The sequence below is a fragment of the Neoarius graeffei genome, chromosome 7 (assembly GCF_027579695.1).
Source record: "Neoarius graeffei isolate fNeoGra1 chromosome 7, fNeoGra1.pri, whole genome shotgun sequence".
Taxonomy (NCBI): domain Eukaryota; kingdom Metazoa; phylum Chordata; class Actinopteri; order Siluriformes; family Ariidae; genus Neoarius; species Neoarius graeffei.
In genome coordinates this window covers 96,548,299-96,575,795 of record NC_083575.1, presented here as the reverse complement: position 1 = coordinate 96,575,795, position 27,497 = coordinate 96,548,299, and the positions used below count along the sequence as shown (strand labels likewise).

The following is a 27,497-nucleotide window of genomic DNA, read 5'->3' as shown; positions in this document are numbered from 1 at the left end:
GTGATGTGTAATTCACCCTCTCATTTAAATATGGCGAAAATGTTTCGGCGCGCGCTTTGCGCATCACGGACCTCGGTGATTTTAAAATGCTGCTCCGGCCCTGATCATCTCTGCCCCTTTTTCCCTGAGCAGCAGGGTTTGAAACTCCAGCTATACGCCGCCACATAGTGCGCTTGTCAGTCGTCAGCAACTTTGTCGCTTCGTTCATTAACCGCAGGTTACCGCATCACTGATTTTATCTGAGCCGTTAACGAACGTTCTAAACAATTCTAACATGTTGTCAGAATGTTTATGCAGGGGCTCATGGGAGTTGTAGGCGTGTAATATTACATTGCAATGCGTTTATTATATCAAATGCCTTCAGAGAAAACTACAATTAAAATATATTGTCATACCACAGAATAAACCACCCGCCAAAGCCGAATTTTACCCGCATTTGGCGGGTGGGCGGGTGCTAATGTAAAGCCCTGGTATGTATGCATGCACAACTCTATACGACACTGTAATAACTTATCCCACAGTGTTCCGGATTGTGATTGGTCAGAAGGTGGTGATTAATTTTCTTTAACAGCAGCTCTGACACTAATGCAGCTGCAAATCACAGGTTTATATCAATGCCCTTGTTATTATTATAATACATTATTGTTTCTATAGTAACAGCTCAGTCACCTATCGCTTGGACAACAGACGCTCCATATACTGTAAATGAGTTAAAAATGTTTAATCGTTGATATGGTTGATGGTTTCTGTAAGGAGATGTTTATTTAATGTTGTTTATTTCAGGATAGGAGCTTACACTTTGGGATTTCTCTGTAATATAGCAGGCTGTTTATAGCTGCTATAACATAAATTAGAACAGGAATTTCGTTTTCGTGGACATTCCACAAATCTAGGGAATGGATCAGCTTCAGGCTGTAACAGCAGTAACTCTACTTCATCATGCCACCCTATGTTTTATTCCTCATATAACACCCTGGAAGAAAATTCAGTCGCGTTTGTAAAATATACTGTACTTGTTATATGTTCAGGGCAGGAAGGAGGCCAGACAGAGACAGACTCTGGGTATCGAAGGTGAGATTATGGAGGAAAAAAAGTCATGCTGAATTTATTCTATTTTAAAAGTTGAACATTTGATCAACTGTGATTTTTTTTTAAAATTTTTATTTTGCAGCACTCGCAGTCTCAACCCGAATGAGGAGTACAACATGAAGCACAAACGCAGAGGTCTGGCTCTCATCTTTAACCAGGAGAACTTTTACTGGCAGCTCAGGTTGAACCCTCGAAATGGATCCACAGCAGACAGGAACAACCTCAAAAAGAGGTGCAGAACACGACACACACAGGAACACACTATAACAAGCATAACAGACACAGCGTAGCACGTATCATCATGGACACTGTCACAGTGTAACAGACCACTACAGCCTGTACTGTAACACACATCATACACGTCATAACAGAATACACACACTGTCACACACACTACAGCGTAACAGAGTATAATAAACACACTAACACGTACAATAACACAGCATCACACAGTGTAAGACACACTGCAACCCATGCCGTCACTAGCGATAGCAGGCCATTTTCTAAAGTAGTCATAGTGTTGTCTATCAAATTAAAGATTGTGAAGATCTGAACTGAAAACTTGTTTAATTTTATAAATATGTCTCAAAAAACCCCAAAGTTATGAACATTTGAAAACCCAGTGTTTTATAAAATTTCCATTTTGGTCCGTTGCCCCGGTCACAAAGCAGCAACCATTTTCTATTGGTTTAATTTTCCATTCATGAGAAAAAACCTCAATCAGAAATTAACAGACCAAAAAGCTAAAAATAAAGAGATTTAGAATTTTGAGTCTCAGGGTAAGAATTACAGATAAAGGCTTCTTCTTGTAGATCACAATTCTGCACCTCGAAGACTGAAAAGTAACATATCAGTAAAATCGGTCCGTCCTTTCTGTTTAAACATAAAAGCCAGAATTTTCCGGGTATGTTCACTTTAAATTATGTACACTGAGCGTGACTAATGACGGCGGTGCCCGAATGTGCTGTGTATAAGAGGCTCAAACTTTTGTTCATTCTCTTCAAAACGGTATCACTGATATTTATACACCTTCTCATTTTCTCTCCATGAAAAACATATTAGGAAAATCATTGATTTTTAGGAAGGATACAAAATTTTCCTCAGTGATCCGATCTTTCGCGGGCATGAGACAGCAAAGTGTTCAGCTGATTTTATTGGAAAATCAAGTCAGCATGAGGGATTCGACCACTGGGGGGAATCATGAGTTTCAATTTGATTGAACCAACAGTGAGCGAGCTGGAAACAACAAAACACACGGACTGGTGACAAATATCACTAAAAAACCCAAGATGGCGGTGCCCGTGAGTTTGGTGTATTGCATCACACAATGTTTAAAAACGCTTAAAGTAAAAGCTCATCACAACACCGCACAAAATTAACAATATATTCCATAAATATGTTATTTATTCTTTAATCAACACTAGTTTTATGTAGATTAAACAGTTTTAAACGTCTTTAAAGACCAAACGAAAACATGCCGTTCTTCCATACAGACATACAGGAGGTTCATTAGCACAGCGGCGCGCTGTCAAGCCTACCGTAACACACACCATAATACACACTGTAACACGCACTGCACTACACACTGTAATAGACACACTGTAACACACACCATAATACACACTGTAACACGCACTACACTACACACTGTAACACACACCGTAATACATACCGTAACACACTGTAATAGACACTCTGTAACACACTGTAATAGACACTCTGTAACACACTGTAATAGACACTCTGTAACACACTGTAATAGACACTCTAACACACTGTAATAGACACTCTGTAACACACACCGTAATACATACCGTAACACACTGTAATAGACACTCTGTAACACACTGTAATAGACACTCTGTAACACACACCGTAATACATACCGTAACACACTGTAATAGACACTCTGTAACACACTGTAATAGACACTCTGTAACACACTGTAATAGACACTCTGTAACACACTGTAATAGACACTCTGTAACACACTGTAATAGACACTCTGTAACACACTGTAATAGGCTCTCTGTAACACACTGTAATAGACACTCTGTAACACACACCGTAATACATACCGTAACACACTGTAATAAACACTCTGTAACACACTGTAATAGACACTCTGTAACACACACCGTAATACATACCGTAACACACTGTAATAGACACTCTGTAATACACTGTAATAGACACTCTGTAACACACTGTAATAGACACTCTGTAACACACTGTAATAGACACTCTGTAACACACACCGTAATACTCACTGTAACACACCATAATACACACTGTAACATGCACTACACACTATAATAGACACACTGTAACACACACCGTAATACATACCGTAACACACTGTAATAGACACACTGTAACACACACCGTAATACATACCATAACACACTGTAATACACACTGTAACACACTGTAATAGACACTCTGTAACACACTGTAATAGACACACTGTAACACACACTGTAATACATACCGTAACACACTGTAATAGACACTCTGTAACACACTGTAATAGACACTCTGTAACACACTGTAATAGACACACTGTAACACACACCGTAATACATACCGTAACACACTGTAATAGACACACTGTAACACGCACCGTAATACATACTGTAACACACTGTAATAGACACACTGTAACACACACCGTAATACATACCGTAACACACTGTAATAGACACTCTGTAACACACTGTAATAGACACACTGTAACACACACCGTAATACATACAGTAACACACTGTAATAGACACTCTGTAACACACCGTAATACACACTGTAACACACTGTAATAGACACACTGTAACACACACCGTAATACATACTGTAACACACTGTAATGTACATACTGTAACACACTGTAATAGACACTCTGTAACACACTGTAATAGACACTCTGTAACACACTGTAATAGACACTCTGTAACACACACCGTAATACACACTGTAACACACTGTAATATACACTCTGTAACACACTGTAATAGACACTCTGTAACACACACCGTAATACACACCGTAACACACTGTAATATACACTCTAACACACTGTAATAGACACTCTGTAACACACTGTAATATACACTCTGTAACACACTGTAATAGACACACTAACACACTGTAATAGACACTCTGTAACACACACCGTAATACACACTGTAACACACTGTAATATACACTCTGTAACACACTGTAATAGACACTCTGTAACACACACCGTAATACACACCGTAACACACTGTAATAGACACACTGTAACACACTGTAATATACACTCTGTAACACACTGTAATAGACACTCTGTAACACACACCGTAATACACACCGTAACACACTGTAATATACACTGTAACACACTGTAATAGACACTCTGTAACACACTGTAATAGACACACTAACACACTGTAATAGACACTCTGTAACACACTGTAATAGACACACTAACACACTGTAATAGACACTCTGTAACACACACCGTAATACATACCGTAAGACACTGTAATAAACACTCTGTAACACACTGTAATAGACACTCTGTAACACACTGTAATAGACACTCTGTAACACACTGTAATAGGCACTCTGTAACATGCACTGCACTACACACTATAATAGACACACTAACACACACCGTAATACATACTGTAACACACTGTAATAAACACTCTGTAACACACTGTAATAGACACTCTGTAACACACTGTAATAGACACTGTAACACACTGTAATAGGCTCTCTGTAACACACTGTAATAGACACTCTGTAACATGCACTGCACTACACACTATAATAGACACACTAACACACACCGTAATACATACTGTAACACACTGTAATAGACACTCTGTAACACACTGTAATAGACACTCTAACACACTGTAATACATACCGTAACACACTGTAAAGCCCTATTCGCACGGGATTAGTATTACCTGTGAACCTCTGGCGATTTGTAATAATTGCAGAGAATGTTTGAGATGTTAGTCCTGTGCGAATGCGCCATGTCTGTAATTTGTAAAGTAATAATTCTGCCGCAAATTACCTACTATATTTTGTCAAACACAGACGTCCAGTGACAATACTAGTCCCGTGCGAATATGCATGTCCGTGTTTGTTATTGTAATTGCGCGCGTTTTATATCTTTTCCGGTTACTGTGAGTAGGCTAATGGAGGCTACGGTTGAAATTTTCATGAGTACTGTTTTAGGGGCAAGTGGTAGTCGTGCCCCATACCACACTACATGGAATCCGCTTCCCAAAAACAGCAAGAAATCCAAGAGGAGAGCTCGGAGATTTTTGACCTGGATGACTTGTGTGGCTGCTTTCGGTAAGGAACATTTTTAATATTTCATAGCTACGGTATAGCCAGGCCATATCCTCCATGGACATAGCAATATTGACGGCTATCTGAAGTTGTGGCCTATGACTTTTTGCCTATCAATGACGGGCATTTCTTATTAATTCCTAATAGGTTGGATACAGGGCCGTCGACAGGGGGGGACAACCGGGTATTTTGTCCCGGGCCCAGGCATGAGGGGGGGGCCCAGAACTGGTCCCTCATGAAGATGCCATTAATCATTCTGTTTCATTTCAAAATGTGTTGATTTGGGGGAGAAAAATGTGCTATATTTGCATTCAATGAATGATTTCTGGTTCTTTTGCCTTTATTGTCTTCGAAAATAGATTCAAGAACCCACCTACCACCCCAATGCAGAAATGGTTTGGTCTTTGATTAAGGCATCAAATAACACGGCACTATTCCATCATAACGCTTCGACAATAAGCGTGCGAGCCCGTTTGCCAACATGCACAAGTCAGGAGCAAAGAAAAGAAAAGAGAAAAAGAGATGAAGAAGCCAAGAGCCTCAGGGGCTCACTGCATAGATATTTTAGAAAAGATTCAGATGATGCAGCAGGTGGTGAAGGCAGTGGGGCAGCTGAGCCAGGTAAGACACAGATAACTTTTTTCCAGCCCCGTAATGTAACCCCAGCACGCGCGACGCGCCATTCATAATTATAAAGTAGGGGATAGCAGGGTACACTGAGTGAACACTGAAATGCACAGGGCATTGAATTATTTCATAAACATATCGGTTTAATAACACTGTGTTGCATATATCTCAATGAAGCAAAGAATAGCACATTGGCCCGCAATCATATCCAAATGTTTTAGGCACGCTTGCTGAGCTGCGCTGAGCTGGACTCCGGTTAGCTGAAAGCCCGTGGAACACTACCTCTTGTTAATTAAACCTTATTTTGTTGGAAATCATCCCGTGTAGATACGACGGCATGTGAAATTGCCAGCTAGATAGAGTTTAATGTAACGAATGGGCTATAAATGGGGTGTTTTGAGGTTAGTCTGTTGCAAAACATTAAACTTTCGCTTAGACTGGATACTCTTCAAACAATTCCCTTGCTCAAGTGAAAAATGATAGGCCTGTATGAAAAGTGCAATTAATGAAAGTAGCCTAATAAGCCCTAAATGAATAAAACAACCTCTGTTTTATTGTTGTTGCTTACACGTTAAGATTTTGAAATCTTCTCGGTCCAGTTCTATATCCAGGGAACGTTGTAATCCTTTTGGTTTATCCATAATAAACGTGTCAGCCCCCAGGTCAGATAGGCTAATGTTACGTGGTTGGGAGGGTGTCAATTTTTTTTGTAACATTCTAAATTGAGTACGGAAAGGACGTTTATGAAAAACAAGACAAAAAAATACACTGAAAAACTCACTGTACACATCACTAGTGGTGATGCTTCTATGTTGAGATTTTGGGAAAGCCATAACTCCGTTCTCATTGAGGCCCAGTTCCATCCCGTAAACAATCATTTTGGTTTATCAACTACCTGCGCTCAAACATGTCACAGGAGAGGCTCAATGGGCTGGCTATGCTCTCTATAGAGTGCGAACTTGCAAAGAAGCTGGACTTCAATGACCTTATTGACGACTTTGCCACAGTAAAAGTCCGGCGCATTGCATTTCGCACCTGAATAGTTGCAGTCTAAGGAAATGTTCAAACTGTAAATATGTTGAAATGTTGAAATAAAATGGGTGACTGTTATAATGGGCTTGGAATACCTGTTATTTAAGGGTTGGAGTGAATGGAGACTGTGAAAAGAGGGGTTGGGTGTGGGTGGTTGCTGTGTGGCGATGTGCGTGCACGCGCGTGTGTGTGTGTGTGTGTGTGTGTGTGTGTGTGTGTGTGTGTGTGTGGAGGGGCACTCAGATTATTGGGGGGGGGGCCACTCAGATTATTTTGTCCCGGGCCCAGCCAAAGCTGTCAACGGCCCTGGTTGGATACTTGGTGCTATTTTTATGCCAACTGTTTTTAATCCTTATTTGTTAATTTATCCATATACTTACTACAGTAATATGTCAACACTGCCAACATGCTTGTACTGAATTGTTAGCAGACACCTTTACACTACCTACCCAACCTCTTCCTTGCAGCTGATGTATGGTACCCTCATAAAACATCACGGGACAGAGGCCAGTCTTTCTGGGAAATGGAGGTGCTTGGGAACTTTGTGGAGAAAGACTGGTACCTGAACTTCAGAATGCCCCAAGATGCCTTCAGGAAACTGTGTGACCAGCTGCGCCCATATGTCAACCCCAAAACCACTAACATGCTGGCACCAGTACCTTTAGAGAAGAGGGTGGCACTCACCATTTACAGGCTTGCTAGTAATGTGGAGTTTCACGACGTTGCCAACCTGTTTGGTATTGGGACCAGCACAGCCTGCAACATCTTCTGGGAGGTGTGCGAGGCGCTGAGCAAACTCAGGAAGATTTATGTGAAGAGGCCAAAATCTGTCCCAGAACTCACATCGCACATTGCTGGTTTTGAGAGGAAGACAGGATTCCCCATGTGTGTTGGTGCTTTGGATGGCACACATATTCCAATCATTGCCCCACAAAGCTATCCTACTGATTACTACAACAGAAAAGGGTGGTATAGTGTTGTACTACAAGGGCTTGTAGACCACACCTACAAGTTCATGGACTTTGATGTTGGGTGGCCTGGAAAGTGCCATGACGCATATGTTTTTGAGTGCTGCCGTCTGTGCCGCAAGCTGGAGGATGGCACCTTTTTCCCTCCAGTCACCAGGACCATCCAAGGGGTCAACATACCTGCCCTGATTGTAGCAGATTCTGCGTACAGCTTAACCAGCAACATTATGAAGCCATTCCCAGATGGAGTAAGGGGACCAAGAGCAGCCTACAATGCTTGCCTAAGCCGCGCACGCATCCACGTGGAACATGCATTTGGTCGTCTCAAGGGTCGCTGGCGATGCATAATGAAGAGGAATGATTCCGAAACCAAAAGAGTGAAACACGTTGTAGCTGCTTGTATAGTGTTGCACAACTTTTGTGAGATGCAGAATGTTGCTTACCAGGAAACCCAGGAAGAAATGTTTGAGCAGCCAGAGGCAGGACCACAGTAGCAGGGTGCACTTGATGACTTCTCCCCAGCAGAGCGGATACGAGAAGCATTGGTAGCCCATATCAACACTTTACAATGACAGTTTGTATCAAATACAATGGCTGAGCTTTCCTGAGAAGTTTTTTTTCAAATCTTGTTAAAATAATGCTTTCCTGTTTTAACCATGCAATTTCTCTAGGTTTACATTTTTTTAAAAAGTGCAGAGGCTCATAGTTTCAGTTGTATTCAAACTTTTATTCAAATGTATCTTAACTTTTTCTCTAAAATAAAGTGCAAATGTTTCAGTTTTTAAAAATTGTTTCAAGTGTTGTCGACATTGACAAGTATAAAACAAAGAATATCAAGATGTATAAAGAAAAGGCTGGGGTTCACTTGTCTTTTACACATTAAGTGCAAATTAAATATGCTGTCAACATTGACAAGTATAAAATAGAAAAATACAAAGATATGTACGGAAAAGGCTCACTTGTCTTATAAACAGACTTCAAATGTGCAAAAGGATTCATTTAAAACACAAGAACAAAAATAAACAAATGACTGCCTAAAACCTGACAGAATAGGTGAAGGAGGTGCAGAGAAACCCTATGTATCCATCTCTAGGGGGAGTCATAATATTGGACCTGGTGTGCTGCTGGAGCGGGGGGTCCAGGGGCTGTAGGATAGCACTCCGTAGATGTGCCTTGGTGGGGTGGTGGAAATGGATGAGGTGCCATATGTGGTGCCATGTAAGAGAAGGGGGCTGGGGGCCTGATGCACTGGAAAAGTTGGGCCATGAGGTCTCTGTTATCCCTAGATCTCCATTCATCAGCTTCCATATGCTTCATTTCAAATTCTAACCTTTTGTTTTCTAGTTCCATCTGCTTCCTTTCCACCTCTGTTACAGAGTGTCTATTACAGTGTGTTACAGAGTGTCTATTATGGTGTGTGTTACAGTGTGTCTATTACGGTGTGTTACAGTGTGTCTATTACAGTGTGTTACAGAGTGTCTATTACAGTGTGTTACAGAGTGTCTATTATGGTGTGTGTTACAGTGTGTCTATTACGGTGTGTTACAGTGTGTCTATTACAGTGTGTTACAGAGTGTCTATTACAGTGTGTTACAGAGTGTCTATTACGGTGTGTGTTACAGTGTGTCTATTACAGTGTGTTACGGTGTGTTACAGTGTGTCTATTACAGTGTGTTACAGAGTGTCTATTACAGTGTGTTACAGAGTGTCTATTACGGTGTGTGTTACAGTGTGTCTATTACAGTGTGTTACGGTATGTATTACGGTGTGTGTTAGTGTGTCTATTACAGTGTGTTACAGAGTGTTTATTACAGTGTGTTACAGATTGTCTATTACAGTGTGTTAGAGTGTCTATTACAGTGTGTTACGGTATGTATTACGGTGTGTTACAGTGTGTTAGAGTGTTTATTACAGTGTGTTACAGAGTGTCTATTACAGTGTGTTACAGAGTGTCTATTACAGTGTGTTACAAAGTGTCTATTACGGTGTGTTACAGTGTGTCTATTACAGTGTGTTACGGTATGTGTTACGGTGTGTGTTACAGTGTGTCTATTACAGTGTGTTACAGAGTGTCTATTACAGTGTGTTACAAAGTGTCTATTACGGTGTGTTACAGTGTGTTAGAGTGTTTATTACACTGTTACAGAGTGTCTATTACAGTGTGTTACAAAGTGTCTATTACGGTGTGTTACAGTGTGTTACAGAGTGTCTATTACAGTGTGTTACAGAGTGTCTATTACAGTGTGTTACAAAGTGTCTATTACGGTGTGTGTTACAGTGTGTCTATTACAGTGTGTTACGGTATGTATTACGGTGTGTGTTACAGTGTGTCTATTACAGTGTGTTACAGAGTGTCTATTACGGTGTGTGTTACAGTGTGTCTATTACAGTGTGTTACGGTATGTATTACGGTGTTACAGTGTGTCTATTACAGTGTGTTACGGTATGTATTACGGTGTTACAGTGTGTCTATTACAGTGTGTTACAGAATGTCTATTACGGTGTGTGTTACAGTGTGTCTATTACAGTGTGTTACGGTATGTATTACAGTGTGTTACAGTGTGTCTATTACAGTGTGTTAGAGTGTTTATTACAGTGTGTTACAGAGTGTCTATTACAGTGTGTTACGGTATGTATTACGGTGTATGTTAGTGTGTTACAGAGTGTTTATTACAGTGTGTTACAGAGTGTCTATTACAGTGTGTTACAGAGTGTCTATTACAGTGTGTTACGGTGTGTGTTACAGAGTGTCTATTACAGTGTGTTACAGTGTGTCTATTACAGTGTGTTACAGAGTGTCTCTTACAGTGTGTTACAATATGTATTATGGTGTGTGTTACAGTGTGTCTAATACAGTGTGTTACAGAGTGTCTATTACAGTGTGTTACAGAGTGTCTCTTACAGTGTGTTACAATATGTATTATGGTGTGTGTTACAGTGTGTCTAATACAGTGTGTTACAGAGTGTCTATTACAGTGTGTTACAGAGTGTCTATTACAGTGTGTTACAATATGTATTACGGTGTGTGTTACAGTGTGTCTAATACAGTGTGTTACAGAGTGTCTATTACAGTGTGTTACAGTGTGTCTATTACAGTGTGTTACGGTATGTATTACGGTGTGTGTTACAGAGTGTCTATTACAGTGTGTTACGGTATGTATTACGGTGTGTGTTACAGTGTGTCTATTACAGTGTGTTACAGAATGTCTATTACGGTGTGTGTTACAGTGTGTCTATTACAGTGTGTTACGGTATGTATTACGGTGTGTGTTACAGTGTGTCTATTACAGTGTGTTACGGTATGTATTACAGTGTGTTACAGTGTGTCTATTACAGTGTGTTAGAGTGTCTATTACAGTGTGTTACAGTGTGTCTATTACAGTGTGTTACGGTATGTATTACGGTGTGTGTTACAGAGTGTCTATTACAGTGTGTTACGGTATGTATTACGGTGTGTGTTACAGTGTGTCTATTACAGTGTGTTACAGAGTGTCTATTACGGTGTGTGTTACAGTGTGTCTATTACAGTGTGTTACAGAGTGTCTATTACAGTGTGTTACGGTATGTATTACGGTGTGTGTTACAGTGTGTCTATTACAGTGTGTTACGGTATGTATTACGGTGTGTGTTACAGTGTGTCTATTACAGTGTGTTACGGTATGTATTACAGTGTGTTACAGTGTGTCTATTACAGTGTGTTAGAGTGTTTATTACAGTGTGTTACAGAGTGTCTATTACAGTGTGTTACGGTATGTATTACGGTGTATGTTACAGTGTGTTACAGAGTGTTTATTACAGTGTGTTACAGAGTGTCTATTACAGTGTGTTACAGAGTGTCTATTACAGTGTATTACGGTGTGTGTTATAGAGTGTCTATTACAGTGTGTTACAGTGTGTCTATTACAGTGTGTTACAGAGTGTCTATTACAGTGTGTTACAATATGTATTACGGTGTGTGTTACAGTGTGTCTAATACAGTGTGTTACAGAGTGTTTATTACAGTGTGTTACAGAGTGTCTATTACAGTGTGTTACAGAGTGTCTATTACAGTGTGTTACAGAGTGTCTATTACAGTGTGTTACAATATGTATTACGGTGTGTTACAGTGTGTCTAATACAGTGTGTTACAGAGTGTCTATTACAGTGTGTTACAGTGTGTCTATTACAGTGTGTTACGGTAACACACTGTAATAGACACTCTGTAACACACTGTGATAGACACTCTGTAACACACACCATAACACACACCATAACACACACTGTAACACACACCATAATACACACTGTAACACATGCCATAACATACATCATAACAAGTAACCCCAACACACACCCCATAACAAGTAAACAATAACGTCTTCCTTTTTCCACACCATAATTCACACAATAACGCGCACACACACACACACACACACACACACACACACCATATCACACGCTCCATAAAGCACACCCCATAATGCCCTTAAACACACAATGTATGGTACCTGCAGTTACATTTTCCTCTTTCTGTGGATTTAGATGGGTCTCTGAATTCAGAGATTACATACTGCAGCTTTAATTTAGATTTCTACGTGATTTAAATGGTTATGATGGACATCAGGGCTGTGATTTTTTTTTTTTTAAATCGATGGTCTGAACCACACTTTTAGGTTTGAGCAGCTGGACTTTGAGGTGAGGGTTTTTGATGATCACAAACGGGACGAGATTCTACGCATCATCACTGAAGGTATGCACATAAATCCAGACTCCCTTTCTCAGAAGTGTAGGTCTTTTCTTTCCACTCTCTTCCCTGTGGTTCACTTTCACATTGACGACCTTTGCCCCTTCCCCCAGCTGCAGGAGCTAATCACGTAGATGCTGACTGCTTTGTCTGTGTGTTCCTGAGCCACGGTGAAAATGGGCACGTTTATGCCAATGACGGCCAGATTGAAATCCAGGACATGACATCTCTGTTCAGAGGAGACAAATGTCAGAGTCTGGTGGGGAAACCAAAGATCTTCATCCTGCAGGTGAAAAAAAACCCTCCTGATGTTCATTAGCTCAGAATGATTTCAGACCTGGAGCCATGACAGTTTTCTGATCCTGTAGCTGTTCCTGTAGTTCGGCGACCATCAGCAGTGATGGTTGTGTGATTTTTAACATCCCAGAAACTTCCCTATAAGGTTATTGTTTGACTTTGGGATCACAGTCTGCTGTATAAAGGCTGAATAATTGCTGATTTTTCCATGAACTTCACTATAACACCCCCTTTCTTTCTAAAGAGGGTGGGGCTAAACCTAAGTAAAGATTCTGACACCAACAGATTATATATCAAAGCCCTTTCAGTTACACAGACGTATCTGATGAAACAGTTGTTCATTATCTCTATCATTGTTTGCACAGATATCCAGTCCAGGTTGTACTACCATAAAACCAGTTTATACCCAGCCTTTTGCCCCTGAGTAAACTAACTAGGATTCCAAACACTTCCTGGCCACTTTATTAGGAACACACCCACCTGCTGTTCTGTTTGATGCAGGTCTCTAATCAGCCGATCGCTTGATGCATCAAATCATGCAGATACAAATCGAGAGCTTCAGTTAATGTTCACAATTTTCAAACATCAGAACGGGAAACATTGTGATCTTAAAGTGTGACTTTCTTTCCCTGTGGTATGGGTGTTGGTTTGATCCAGATGGACTGGTTTGAGTATTTCAGAAGCTGCTGATCTCCTGGGGTTTTCACACACAACAGTCTCTAGAGTTTACACAGAATGGTGCAGAAAACAAAAAACATCGAGTGAGTGAGCGACAGTTCTGTGGGTGGAAACAAACGCCTTGTTGATAAGAGAGGGTCAGAGGGGAATGGACTGACTGGTTTGAGGATATAGTAACTCATATAATCACTCTTTACAACCGTGGTGAGCTGAAAAGCATCTCGGCATGCAACAGCAGAAGAACACATTGGGTTCCACTCCTGCAGCCAAGAACAGGGATCTTAGATTCCTGTTAGAATCTTAGAATCTTAGTTCCTATTAAAGTGGCCAGTGAGTGTAGTGGTGTCTCAATAAGATTAAAATATTCTACATTATCAACAATATAATTATTGAGATTTAATTATGGCACACCATTAGAAGAATGCTGTATAATGAAAAAAGCTGAATTGAACACAAATATTTAAAGCTAGACGGCCTTTCGATTTCATAAAATCGGTGAAATTTAGTTCCGTCTGAAATGTGGTCATTGTGATATCTGTTTATTTCTGTAATATCTCACAAAATATCAGGCCATTCTGTGGCTGGGAAGTTATTTAATTTGAGGGGATTAAAGCAAATAATGTGCATGAAATCGCTCGCTTGGCGCAGTCAAGCAGACAGAGGAAGTCCGTGTGCGCATGCGCAGGTTTACCTTCTTCTTCTTTTGGGTTTTACGGCAGCTGGCATCCACAGTGCTGCATTACTGCCATCTACAGGTTTCCCTTTGAGCGTGCACTGACAGTTCCATCATTCTGTCGCTAAACGAACAGCTGATCACACCGAGGTGCTCGCTGAGCGCCAATATTTATTAGTTTGGTCCTGCGTTTCCTTTCCTTCGTATAGAACATAGCATCTTTTCTTCTCTCTTTCTTTCCGTTACTGTAGTCGATCTTTCACGTTTCATTCACACACTCACGTCCTCCATTTTTCTCTCCTGTTTCAAATTTGTATCCCACAATGCCTTGCTTGAACAGGGAAAGCCCATCACGTCATGCATGATGTAGTATCTTGTATTGGGTCATGGTGAAGCAGGAAAAAATAGCGGAGAATTTAGGGTCACGTGGAGATACATTCATTAATTGTTCTATTTAAAAAAAACAAAAACAAAATTTGTTATGACCTACACTTGAAGAATCTGAAAGGCAGAACAGCTTTAAACTCTGGTGAAGCTTTTACTGGTGTGACTCTGAAGGGGGGCGTGTCTGAAGCATAGTGTTTTTTCTTTCTTTTTTTTTTTAGTTTCCCTTTCCTAGCTGTTTGCAAGCTATTCTGTCAAAGTCACATCATTTGCAGTTTTCCTGGAGTTAATACACGAGTACGCTAGCATTTGTTTTAAACCGTCGTTTCCTTGTGCGATTAGTACTAAAGAGAAAACTCCTTCACAGGGACTATGGGTTTGGTTAAGGTGTAATGTGTATGCAGCCTGCTGAATGTATTGTTGATGTAGATCTATCTAATCATCAATCTCGTATCGAAGGATATACAGTAAGCTGTATTGTTACACACCTGCTATTTACACCTCCCCAAACCGAAAGTATTTACACTCTCTCAGCTATAACTGTAGTACAAAGACATAATACACTCCCCTTATCTTTGATTGTCTGAATATCTAGAACTAAAATGAATATTTGCTCTATAATTAATTCTGTTTCTGCTATCATCACACCACCTTCTGACTGATTCACCAGACTCGGCAGCATTGTCACAAAGTTTTACTGGAAAAACCAAAACCTCATCTCAAATTATTGGACAAGTAACGCAAAGCAACTATGGTTAGCCATTGAGGCCAATTTAATTTGAGAATTGGACATTAACAGTGGAGACAAAATTTCACCTATAAAACTTAAAGCAACCTGGTGGAGTCTCAGACTGACCGCTATCAATCTAATGAGAATACTGATTAGAATATCAGGCCCCGCCCACCAGGACAGTCTTAGATGGGTTTTTGCGGGTCTTTGAGCAGAGTTTAATCACTTTTATTTTTAAACCTAAGTGTTTACTACAGTATACAAATGTGGTGTTATAAACTGTATTTCCCTGATATCATTAAATATAGCACAGTATATTCTCTCATCATGATTGTTTTTTGTCCTCATGGTGTACGGTCACTGTGTCTAAATCTATATATGGTGAATGACAGGCGTGTCGTGGGGACAAACATGATGATCCGGTCACTCCCATGGACGTGGTGGACAGCCATATGGTCAATGAGGTGGTGGTGGATGCTGGTGTGGTTCAGACCCTTCCTGCAGGAGCCGACTTCATCATGTGCTACTCAGTAGCTGAGGGTGAGTGCTGAAACACACACTTTACATCGTTCTATTACAGTAATCACTTAACTTTATTAAAGACATGTTCTAAATTATGGACACAAACAGTCTCAGTTAAATGAACTGAACATGCTGTGATGTGTACACATCTGTACAGTGCTGCACTGGAAAATGTCAGTGTAGCAGGTCTGTAATTCCACCTGGACTTACAGGGACAAACCGGTTGGGGTCAAGCTCATAAACAGGATCAGTGGCTTCAACCACACAATACATCCAGACATCAAAGTACCACACACACGTCATCGTAGTAAAACTGTATTTATATGTGATTCTTAAGTTGTAATGTCATTTTTGACATTAGATCTGCTTATTTAAAAGGTCTTTTGGGCATTTTATGCCCTTATGGCTGCCCACTGCTCTGGGTATGTGTGTGTGCTCATTGCTTATGTGTGTGCATGTGTGTGTTCACTGCTTCAGATGGGTTAAATGCAGAGAGGAAATTTCACAAGTCTGTGATGAATAAAGTTGTGCTTTCTTTCTTTTCTTTCTTTTATTCCTATTAGCATAAGTACAGAAGATAGATGTTATTAATAAGGACAGGAGCTAAACCAGGTGTACTTTATACTTTATGACCATATTCAACTCCAGGTTAATGATTACGCATGTATCCTGGCCAGCACTGAGTTTATCTATTATTTTCAGTCATGTTTACACGTGCACACACACACACACACACACACACACACACACACACACACACACACACACACATTCTTATCACATTCTTACTGCAGTATTTACTATGGAATGCCAGATATGTAAACCACATGGAAACTGGTCTCTTTGGTAAAACCACTACAGCATTTATTTCTAGTCCACTGGGAAAACATTACATTACATGGCATGTAGCAGACACTCTTATCCAGAGTGACGCATGAGTGCAAAAGTCAAGTACACAAAGTGCTGAACCTCTAGACAAGAAAGTTCTCATGCCAACTGAACAAGTGACAGAATAGCACTGAGTATAATATCCTGTTGAAGTATCAACACTCAGCAACCAGCCAAGGAAACAAACCAACCGTACAAATGAGCTGACAAAGTACAACTAAATCACTCACTCACTATCTGGTTTAACCTCACGTAAACACCACCGGTGTGTTGGATGCTACACGGCAAGTCCGTAATTCCTTCTTCCAGAAGTCCCTGTCTAAAGCATCTTTGAGTTTAAGGCACCACTTCTTGAGGTCCTGGTTGACCAGCTCACACCAGGTCTTGCAGGGGCGGCCCTTTTTCCTTGATCCGTCCACCTGCTGGGACATGACCCTTCCAATACAAGAGGTGCTCCGACGGACGTGGCCAAACCACTGTAGGCACTTATATCGAAGGTTGGCATCAAGCTCCACTGGGCCAAGTCTCTGATGAAGACAGCTAGTGCTGACCACATCATCGGGCTTCACGCTACACATCCATCTCAGCATTGCTCTCTCTCGTTCCTCTCCAGGCGCTTCACATCCACGCTTCTGAGAGGCCAACTCTCACTAGCGTACAGCATAGCACGCCTTACACAGCAGCTGTAGATGCGGCCACGAGTACGGAAAGTAAGACTCTGGTATGACAAGAGGGGGAGCAATTCCCTGAACTTTCTCCAGGCTGCTCTGGTTCTCGTGATTGTGGCTAGCTCACATCCTCCACCAGGGTATAAGGTAGGGTGACCACCTGTCCCGCATAGCGCGTGCGTGTACAGCATTTGAAGCCGAATTTATGCGTCCCGCAAATTCAGAATGTGTCCCACATAATCGATGCTTGCTGAGGGGGATGTTGCTCTCCCCGGGCCACCCAGGCAGCCAAACGAATATTACTTGACATTTCAGCACACCACCGTCACCACTATAGACTGTAGAACAAAACCACACACACCCCTCACAACTGACTGGTTGTTGTCAACTTTTTGTTGTTGCCATGACACCGCACTCACGTGCACAGACAGTGACGAGGGACACAGGTGCAACGCATGCATTGCTTTCATATTCCTGCTGTACTGATGCACTGCAAAGCCTCAGACTCAATATTATATTATGATTGATTTAAAGTGAATAAATTGTAATGGAAAATAAATAAAATTGAGTAGCTTCAGTAAATCATAAGTGGAAGTGTGTCTGTCAAGTCATTGAATGGTCAAAATATTATGAATGTTTATGAAAAAAAAACACATTTGGTGGCCTGTTCATGACCATACATCACCAATAACAGCAGAATAGGGTATTATTGATATACCATGTAAGGTAGTATGTGCTAGAAATGGGTAAACCACTATCTGTGAGTCTTCCAGCGGCCGGCGCGGCGCATTGGGGGCGGCGTCCCACATTGTCCCTCAAAAACATACCCCTTGTCCCCCCTTGGGCTTATGAGCAGGTGGTCACCCTAGTATAAGGTGTCACCAAGGTAACAGAAAGAATCAACTGCATCTAGGACATGTTCACCAACAGGAACTTGGTTACAAGGCCTGGCATCAATTGGATGGGCAAGACCAAGAGATCTGTTGCACCTGAAAGGATGGGTCTGCAGAGAGTCTGCCATGGATGCTTGTACACTTTTTGTGCACCCAGTATTGACAACCATTATAGAAGATGGAGTTGCAGCCTATGCCTTTCCTGCAGACAACACATGGGTATTGACCAGAGTCCCTTAAGGTGTTAAAGTGCATATCACGGGTAAATTCAGGAGCAAGATCAATGTAATTCTCCTATTTTATATTAAACTTTGGTCAAATATCTGTCACATTTTGCATTTTGTGCAATTTTTTTACCTTGCACAATACCAGAAAAATTCAGTTGAAATCAAGCCATTTGAGGCCTCTGAAAAAACTTGGCATTTGGATTTCCTGGCAAACATTGATTTTCGTGACGTCGCGTGCGGGACGCCTCCCTCTGAATCCTACGTCAGTGCTGGTTTGTTTATGAGAAAACGACCTGGTGGTTTTCTGCAAATTTCTTCAACGTTATCATATAATTATTGAAATGGTTAACAGATGTATCGTAGGAGGGTGTAGCAGCATTACATTCTTCATCCAAAGGTGAAGTAACATTGTGCTCAGGTGACAATTCCATATTTCAATGCAAAATCGCTCACTGCTAAACTTGGCCTACACAGGCTGTGCACTGAAACCGTGCAAGCTCTCGCAGCCTGCTGGCGCTTCCACAGGTGACGTCACGAATCTGGCTCCAGACTCCCTTGGGATTTTTCCAGACGCGTTTTGTTATTTTATTTTTTTCTGCTGTAGACAGATGGCCTTGTGCAAAATTACCCTTCTGGATGAGTGTGTAAAGGGACAGACTTTCATATAAAAAAAAAAAATTTGGTCCAGGATATGCACTTTAAGGTTTGGACCAGATATCAACACTTTGGTTTTGGCCATATTCACTCTGTCCTTTAGACTCCAGGCCATTCTTCCACAGCAGAATCTTCTCCTTGAGCTCCTCTAGTGTCTCAGCTACAATTACAAGATCATCCACATATAGAAATTCCCAAGGCAAGGCAAGGCAAGTTTATTTATATAGCACATTTCATACACAATGGCAGTTCAATGTGCTTTACAGAAGTAAAAACAAAAACAGTAAACAATAGAGAAATAAAATTGCATGAAATAATTTTATCTTTATTCTAAAAGAATTAATTAAAATAATTAAAAGAATTAAAAGAAAATAATAAGAATTAAACAATAGTAGAAATAAAATATTAAAATGCCAAAAAGAAAAAGGAGAAAAAGAAAGAAAGAAAAAAAAACTAGCAGAATAAAATAGAATAAAGTTAAAGTAAATTTAAAACATGCAGAGAAAGTAAAGATTATAAAAAATGTAAAAATATTAATTATTTAACAGAAAGCATCTGAAAACAGCTTGGTCCCAGGGAGCACTAGAGGCAAAGTCCCACGACAGAGCCTCAAGTATGATAATGAATAACAGGGGACTCAGCACTGAGCCTTGGTGAGCACCAACTTTCACCTCGAAGTCGTCACTGAAAGAGTTGTTGATCCTGACCCTGCTCTTAGCATTGGCATACATCACTATTGATTGGCATACGTAAATAGAAAAAAATAAAACTCCAACAGCTAACCCCAGGCTAGACAGTACACAGCCTGGACTGGTCAGGACCGATACACAGTTAGACAGTGGGCAGGGAAGAAGGGGAGAGGTGCAGCCTGAAGAGGTGAGTCTTCAGTCTGCACTTGAAGGTGGTCAGGGATTCAGCAGTTCTGACCTCCGTGGGAAGGTCATTCCACCTTAGAACATAATAGAACAGAAACATCCTCAAGATTCATGATTCAAAGCATCAGGGTTTATACTGTACTTAATTTTGGTAAATTTGAGTGGAGTAGGCTTGAGTAGGTTGGGGTTGAGTGGACTGAGTTTGAGTGGAGAGGATTTGAGTGGATTGGATTGGGTTTAAGTGGTTTTGAGTGGATTAGATTGTGTTTGAGTGGAGTGGATTTGATTGGATTGGATTGGATTTTTTGTGGATTTGAGTGGATTGGGTTTGAGTAAATTTTAGTGGATTGGGTTCGGTTTGAGTGGACTGGGTTTGGTTTGAGTGGATTGGGTTTGGTTTGAGTGGATTGGGTTTGGTTTGAGTGGATTGGATCGGGTTTGAGTGAAATTGAGTGGATTGGATTGGGTTTGAGTGGAGTGGGCTTGGTTTGAGTGGATTGGATCGGGTTTGAGTGAAATTGAGTGGATTGGATTGGGTTTGAGTGGAGTGGGCTTGGTTTGAGTGGATTGGATCGGGTTTGAGTGAAATTGAGTGGATTGGATTGGGTTTGAGTGGAGTGGGTTTGGTTTGAGTGATTTTGAGTGGATTGGATCGGGTTTGAGTGGAATTGAGTGGATTGGATTGGGTTTGAGTGGGTTTGGTTTGAGTGGATTGGATTGGGTTTGAGTGGTTTTGAGTAGACTGGATTGGGTTTGAGTGGATTGGGTTTGGTTTGAGTGGTTTTGAGTGGACTGGATTGGGTTTGAGTGGATTGGATTGGGTTTGAGTGGATTTGAGTGGACTGGATTGGGTTTGAGTGGATTGGATTGGGTGTGAGTGGATTTGAGTGGACTGGATTGGGTTTGAGTGGATTGGATTGGGTGTGAGTGGATTTGAGTGGTTTGGATTGGGTTTGAGTGGATTGGATTGGGTGTGAGTGGTTTTGAGTGGTTTGTATTGGGTTTGAGTGGTTTGAATTAGATTTGAGTAGATTTGAGTGGATTGGATTTTGGAGGTACTTTAGCGCTCTAATTTTTTTTTTTTTAATTTAAGGTAAATGAACTGATCTCGATCTCTCTCTCTCTCTCTCTCTCTCTCTCTCTCTCTCAAGACTTATTGCAGCCTCCCATAAAGCAGCTGAGATTCTACAGTAATATATAATACAGGACGGAACCCATACATTCTGGATGATGTGTAATGTAACATCATGGTGGTGTGCTGATGCAGATTTGACCTCTTCCCCTCCCCCATGCAGGTTTCTACTCCCACAGAGAGACACTGAATGGTTCCTGGTTTATTCAGGACCTGTGTGAGCTGCTGCAGGAGTACGGCTCCACGCTGGAGTTCACTGAGCTGCTCACACTCGTCAACCGCAAAGTGTCTCAGCGCAGCGTGGGGAACTGCAGAGACCTCTCGGCCATCGGCAAGAAACAGGTGCCCTGCTTCGCCTCCATGCTCACCAAGAAGCTCTACTTCAGGTCCAAGCGAGGAGACCACGTGTAGACACTCTCTCTCTCTCTCTCTCTCTCTCTCTCTCACACACACACACACACACACACACACACACACACACAGAGTCAGGGATTCTCTTTGAACTTAAAGCCATGATGGAGTTTACACAGCAGGACATGAGATACAGATGAACAGTTATATTCACAAACAGACTCAGACTTCTGGGAGATTTGCTTTATTAAAGCTCTACTGGGGAACCAATGAGAATGAACTTGTAGGGCAGGGAACCAATAAAAATACAGGGCTGTATCAGGGAACCAAGAACAGTAGAGGGTTCTCTCAAGGCTGTGTTGGGAAACCAATTAAAATTGAGGGTTAACTGATAGAAACCAATGAAAATTGGAGGTGATACCAGGTATCTAATACCAAATGCAGGATTAATATGAGGGAATTAATAAAGGGTTAATGGTTGGAGAACCAGTAAACATGGTGCATTATCTCAGACTTCCATGGAAAATGGGTGCAAACCAGCCTACATTTCTCCAACAGTGGAACCTTATCTATATCAGAAAACCAGTGAAAATGGAGGGTTATCTCATGGCGACCAGTGAATATGTGCAGGTTTTTCAAGGAACCAATGGAAATTGGTAGCTAAATCAGGAAAACAGTTTTTAAAATGGCTGTTATATGAAAATGGAAGGTAATACAGGTAACTCATTAACATGCAGGGTTAATTTCAGGTACATAACAAACGATAAGGTTCGGGAATAAATATAAATTTTGGATTATCTCAGAGATTCACTGAAAATAGATTTTTTTAAAAAAAGTATATTATATAATAAACCAATTAAATTGAAGGTTTTTTTCAGGTAGCTGTCATGTCAAGGCAAGGGATATAAATAAAACCAAGGGGTTAGATTTGAGAACCAATGAACAGTTATTCCACGAAATCGAGTCGTACATGAGCTGATAGGCGACGAGGCGCGTAGCACCGAGTTCACTATAATCCCTGTACGACGAGATTGAGTGGAATAACTGTTTTATTCTCCCCACATTCACTGGATTTTGGGAAACAGAGCTTTTTTATTTTTTGCAAATTCAGTAAATAAAAACTTTATACAAAATGTCTAACAAAATCATTTCCACTTAGAATGTAAACAAACCGGCAAAATGACAGGAGCAATTTGTGAAAAATGCAATAATGATAATAATTCTTGAAAAAAAAAAGATACGTTCTTGCCATCAAATACTTTCATTCCATATTTTGTTGCTTTTTTTTGTATTTTTGGGGTTTTGTTTTCAAGTAGAGTTTTTATTTCGTCCTCGGTTGGTTCAGCAACACTCTTTGCCATTTTGTTTTTCTCTACTCACGGGATATGAGCTGATATCCTAGTAGAGTAGCCAATCAGAGTGCGCAATTGCTCATATCCAGCGAATGTGGATAGAACAATAAACGATACATGGTGACCCTGAGGAAGAGCTTAAAACAAAAAACAAATTATTTTTGAAGTTTTTCAGAGGTCTGGGTCTGTAAACTTTTCATTGGTTTCTGCAGTAGAGCCTTTCAGGTGCTGCGGTTTCTGTAATCATCATTATTTAAAATAGCTCGAACAGTGTAGATGTGAAAACACTTGTTCCTTTTGCTTCCTTTATCTCTACATTGTGAATTTCCCCGATATTCCTGTTGTTAGTAAAGTATGAACGCACAACTGGAATTACAGCTGTGACCTGTTTTAACAAGTTGGAAGACTTCCTGGGGATTTCACAGAGCAGAGATGAACGTCTGCGTTTATATTTTTATCTGTTCATGGTACAGATTCTTGTAGAACTGAGAAGTGAAGCAGAATTCGATCTATCACACACCACAGATACAAGTGATCCAATCACAGGAGTTGTTCTTGGTAATCCTGATCGATCTGATCTGATCAAAATAGAGCAATACGTTTAGTAAAGTAAGCACAACTTCATAACAGAGCTGCCAGCAGCGATGTGCGGGGTCCAAGCTCCGTTCAGAAATAGCATCCTCACTAACCAGATCTTCCCGAGTTACACAGAACACTGAAGTGTCCATAGATAAAGAACTCGTTTCAGTTTCAGCATGGTGTCTCAGCGCTCACCCTGGGAACTGCTTGCTGAAAGCTGATTGGCTGATAGCAGCCATGTTTAAGTGATTTAGTCGTCATTAGATATCCTCGCTGAGGACAGAAAAATGATGCAGTTTGCAGAGTTTTAGCTTGATTGGACGTCTAATTCCTGAGAAACAGCTGTTTGAACTTCATCCGACATTCAGTCATGATTTTCACGTTTTAATCAGTTTAAACTCCGCCCCCATGAGGATTTAATGCAATGTAGCAGCTACATATTTAATCATCCTTCGGAGTGTTTTGTCACAGTTTTGTGAAGATATTAAAAGAACTCCTGAGACTAGTTAGTAAAAATTTATAGACTATCCCACAAATCGTTTTAAATGTACGTTAATCTCTAAGTGGATTTTTATTGATGATTTGATGCTTGGACCCCGAATCAGACTCCGAATCTGTCCACACAAATGTATTGAATGTTTCTTTAGGTCAGGTTTAACATTTTGATGATTAATTTGAGCTCACAGTCTGAGATCACGCCACACTTCTGTAGGCCGAGCTCACGATTCTAAGGAAAGGGAATCCTTGTTTTCGTCTCTATCTCTTATTAATTAAACATTTTATTCAGCCGCGTAAGCATTTATCCGATACACAGTACACCAGCATTTAAAAGATGTAGCAGAAATGTTTGTCGCTCCGTTTTGTGAAGCGTATATTCCGTGTTCTGGAGATGGGTGGGATCAAAGACACAACGTCCAATCAGAAACACTACGTAAGTCTTAACACATGACTGTTATATGGCTGCTTTAAACATTTTTACTCACTGTGGCCTATAAAACATTCGCTTCTGTGGAAATGCATATCGTTATTTTTTTATGGTTTGAATGGAACGTTTGCGGATCATAAACTAGAATGTTCTCTGACGAGACTGTTTACATTTTAATATGGTTCAGTAGAACTTGTTTTTATTTAATCTGACCTGATCAACACACACCTGGCAGCCAATCAGAAATTAAAATAACTTTTATTCAGGAAAAAGGCGGAGAAATAAAACAACAGGGACAAAAATAGATTTATTAGATTTAATCAGCTGCTTGTGCTGTGATTAGACAGTGGAGTTGGATTGTGTGATAAATGTACCGTAACAACAACAAGGCAGCCACGCCTTTTAAAAGTGTCCTGCAACTTTATGCAAATTAGAAGCACCACCCAGGTAGAGCTGATTAATCATGAGTCGGGATCCAAGGTCCTGGTGTCTGCCTGCACAGTTCTGGAGGTACACTACCATTCAAAAGTTTGGGGTCACTTTGAAATGTCCTTATTTTTGAAAGAAAAGCACTGTTCTTTTCAATGAAGATCACTTTAAACTAATCAGAAATCCACTCTATACATTGCTAATGTGGTAAATGACTATTCTAGCTGCAAATGTCTGGTTTTTGGTGCAATATCTCCATAGGTGTATAGAGGCCCATTTCCAGCAACTCTCACTCCAGTGTTCTAATGGTACAATGTGTTTGCTCATTGCCTCAGAAGGCTAATGGATGATTAGAAAACCCTTGTACAATCATGTTAGCACAGCTGAAAACAGTTGAGCTCTTTAGAGAAGCTATAAAACTGACCTTCCTTTGAGCAGATTGAGTTTCTGGAGCATCACATTTGTGGGGTCGATTAAATGCTCAAAATGGCCAGAAAAATGTCTCGACTATATTTTCTATTCATTTTACAACTTATGGTGGTAAATAAAAGTGTGACTTTTCATGGAAAACACAAAATTGTCTGGGTGACCCCAAACTTTTGAACAGTAGTGTACTTCAGTAGAAAGTTCCATAGAAATACAAATCTTGCATGAAAAGGTGTTGATAGCAGTCCCTGAAATGTACAAGCCCGATCTTCACAACCCTACAGATAAAAATACAAGAAAGGAATGTCGTCTGGCGGAAGAAGAAGCCTTTATTTATCCCGTGAAATTCCTCCTCAGCATTTAACCCATCTGGGGCAGTGAACACACACACACACCCAGACTTGCTTGAGGGCACTTCAGCTATGATATAGAGGGAAGTGTCGAGTGTTCATTCACTCAACTCCCCTCACATTTTTCCTGCTGGTCCTGGGAATCAAACCGGCGACCCCTTGGGCCCAAGGCTGCTTCTCTAACCTTCTGGCTGCCCTCAGAACAGTTTCCCAAACCGTCAGGGCTCTCGGTGAGCTCAGAGTGAGTATCAGCTGAACCGAGTCACAGAATTAAACTAAAACCTCAGCTTTGATCCTTCCTCCATCCAGGAAGTGAGGTCACAGAAAGGCTGTGTGCACAAACCCTTAGCCTCGGGTTACGAGTGTAAAACCTCCTGTTAATGTGGTAATACGTGTCTTGTGACGTTTAGAACACTGACCAGCTCCACTGTTCGTCTCAGTAATGAGCCAAAGGTATAAAACTGAGCCCTGCTGGACGTCCACGTGTCAATTAGCTCAGGAAGTCCTGTGTCGTGTGTTAGAAAACACAACTACTAATATCACCTTCAGAATAAAGCTCTTCTCAGGTCTGATGAGTGAAAATGACATTTTATTTCTTAACACAAAGCAGCAGGTTTTGAAAAGCCCACGACACTTGAACCACTCAACGTGTTTGAGCAGCTAAAGAAACATTTCAGCTAAAAGTACAGAAAAGTCCAGTGTGAACTAAAGCAGCGTTCAGACACCGAACTGTGTGGACTGTTGTGTGAAAGATAACGTGCGTGTGTGTGTGTACGGAAACGTGAACACTTTCACGCTGAGAGAGACTGTGTGTGTGTGTGTGTGTGTGTGTGTGTGTGTGTGTGTGTGAGAGAGAGTGGATGCTGCACCTCACTGTGGTTTAGATCTGATCATTTGTTCCTATCTGACTTGTCTGTAGTTGTGAGGTAACCGGTGGCTGGGTTTACACTGTCAAAGACTTTCAGGAGAATGTTCAGGGATGATACATGTTTAGAATCTGTCTTTATGAATTCAGTTTGTAGCTTGAATAAAAAAAAAAATTAAATCATGTGCTGTGTCGTGTGTGTGTTTATTGTGTGTATTTCTGTTTCTGCTTTCAACACCAACACAGACATTCATTTATTCATTCATTCAGAGTGCATGTTTCCATCCTGGCATTGATTATTTTCCTATAACAGCACATCCCTATATGTTTTATTCCTCTTACACCACAGCAATTTAGCAACATTACAGTTTCTTATTTATTAAAGTGAATTTAATGCCTCGAAATCCCACTTTTTTCCTTGTACAAAGCAACAATCATTATGTTGATTGACAGTCAGTACGTTTACATGCACGTCCAAATCGAGCTGCTGTTGGTAATCGAGCAAAGGGTCCCAGCAGGGGTGCCAGAGAAATCCAATCCTACATGCACAAGTGAAATCGGGCTATTGTGCAAGGTGCATTGTGCACCCGAGCCACACGTGGCGCTACACGCCCCATCGTGTTGGTACACTTCCGGTTGTCGTCATGAAGAAGAGCTATAGTGTTGCCAGATACTGCTGACGTTTTCCAGCCCAAAACATGTTCAAATCCGCTAAAATGCACTTAAAACCCCCAATCTGGCAACACTAGCAGTTCCGTGTTCAAGCTGTTCGGCTTGCTCTAACAGACTGTATGGCTACAAACTGTCCGGCGC

At 40.8% G+C, this 27,497-nt stretch overlaps 2 protein-coding genes across 2 annotated transcripts in view; both read left to right on the top strand.

Annotated features, from left to right (window-relative positions):
* The window catches only part of LOC132889789 (caspase-6-like), a 29,763-nt gene extending 2,896 nt beyond the window's left edge, over positions 1–26,867 (top strand). Inside the window, exons 3-8 of the mRNA XM_060926609.1 lie at positions 1,029–1,071; positions 1,172–1,321; positions 12,716–12,792; positions 12,900–13,075; positions 15,941–16,088; positions 21,571–26,867. Of these exons, the coding sequence (XP_060782592.1) occupies positions 1,029–1,071; positions 1,172–1,321; positions 12,716–12,792; positions 12,900–13,075; positions 15,941–16,088; positions 21,571–21,818 (842 nt within the window). The 3' untranslated portion in view covers positions 21,819–26,867. The remainder of the gene's footprint in view (positions 1–1,028; positions 1,072–1,171; positions 1,322–12,715; positions 12,793–12,899; positions 13,076–15,940; positions 16,089–21,570) is intronic.
* Positions 1,329–8,772, top strand: LOC132889786 (uncharacterized). Its single transcript, XM_060926605.1, has 2 exons — positions 1,329–6,057; positions 7,563–8,772. Exons 1-2 carry the CDS (start codon positions 5,829–5,831, stop codon positions 8,555–8,557), a joined length of 1,224 nt encoding a protein of 407 aa, XP_060782588.1. The 5' UTR covers positions 1,329–5,828; the 3' UTR covers positions 8,558–8,772.
* Positions 26,868–27,497: the final 630 nt, after the last annotated feature.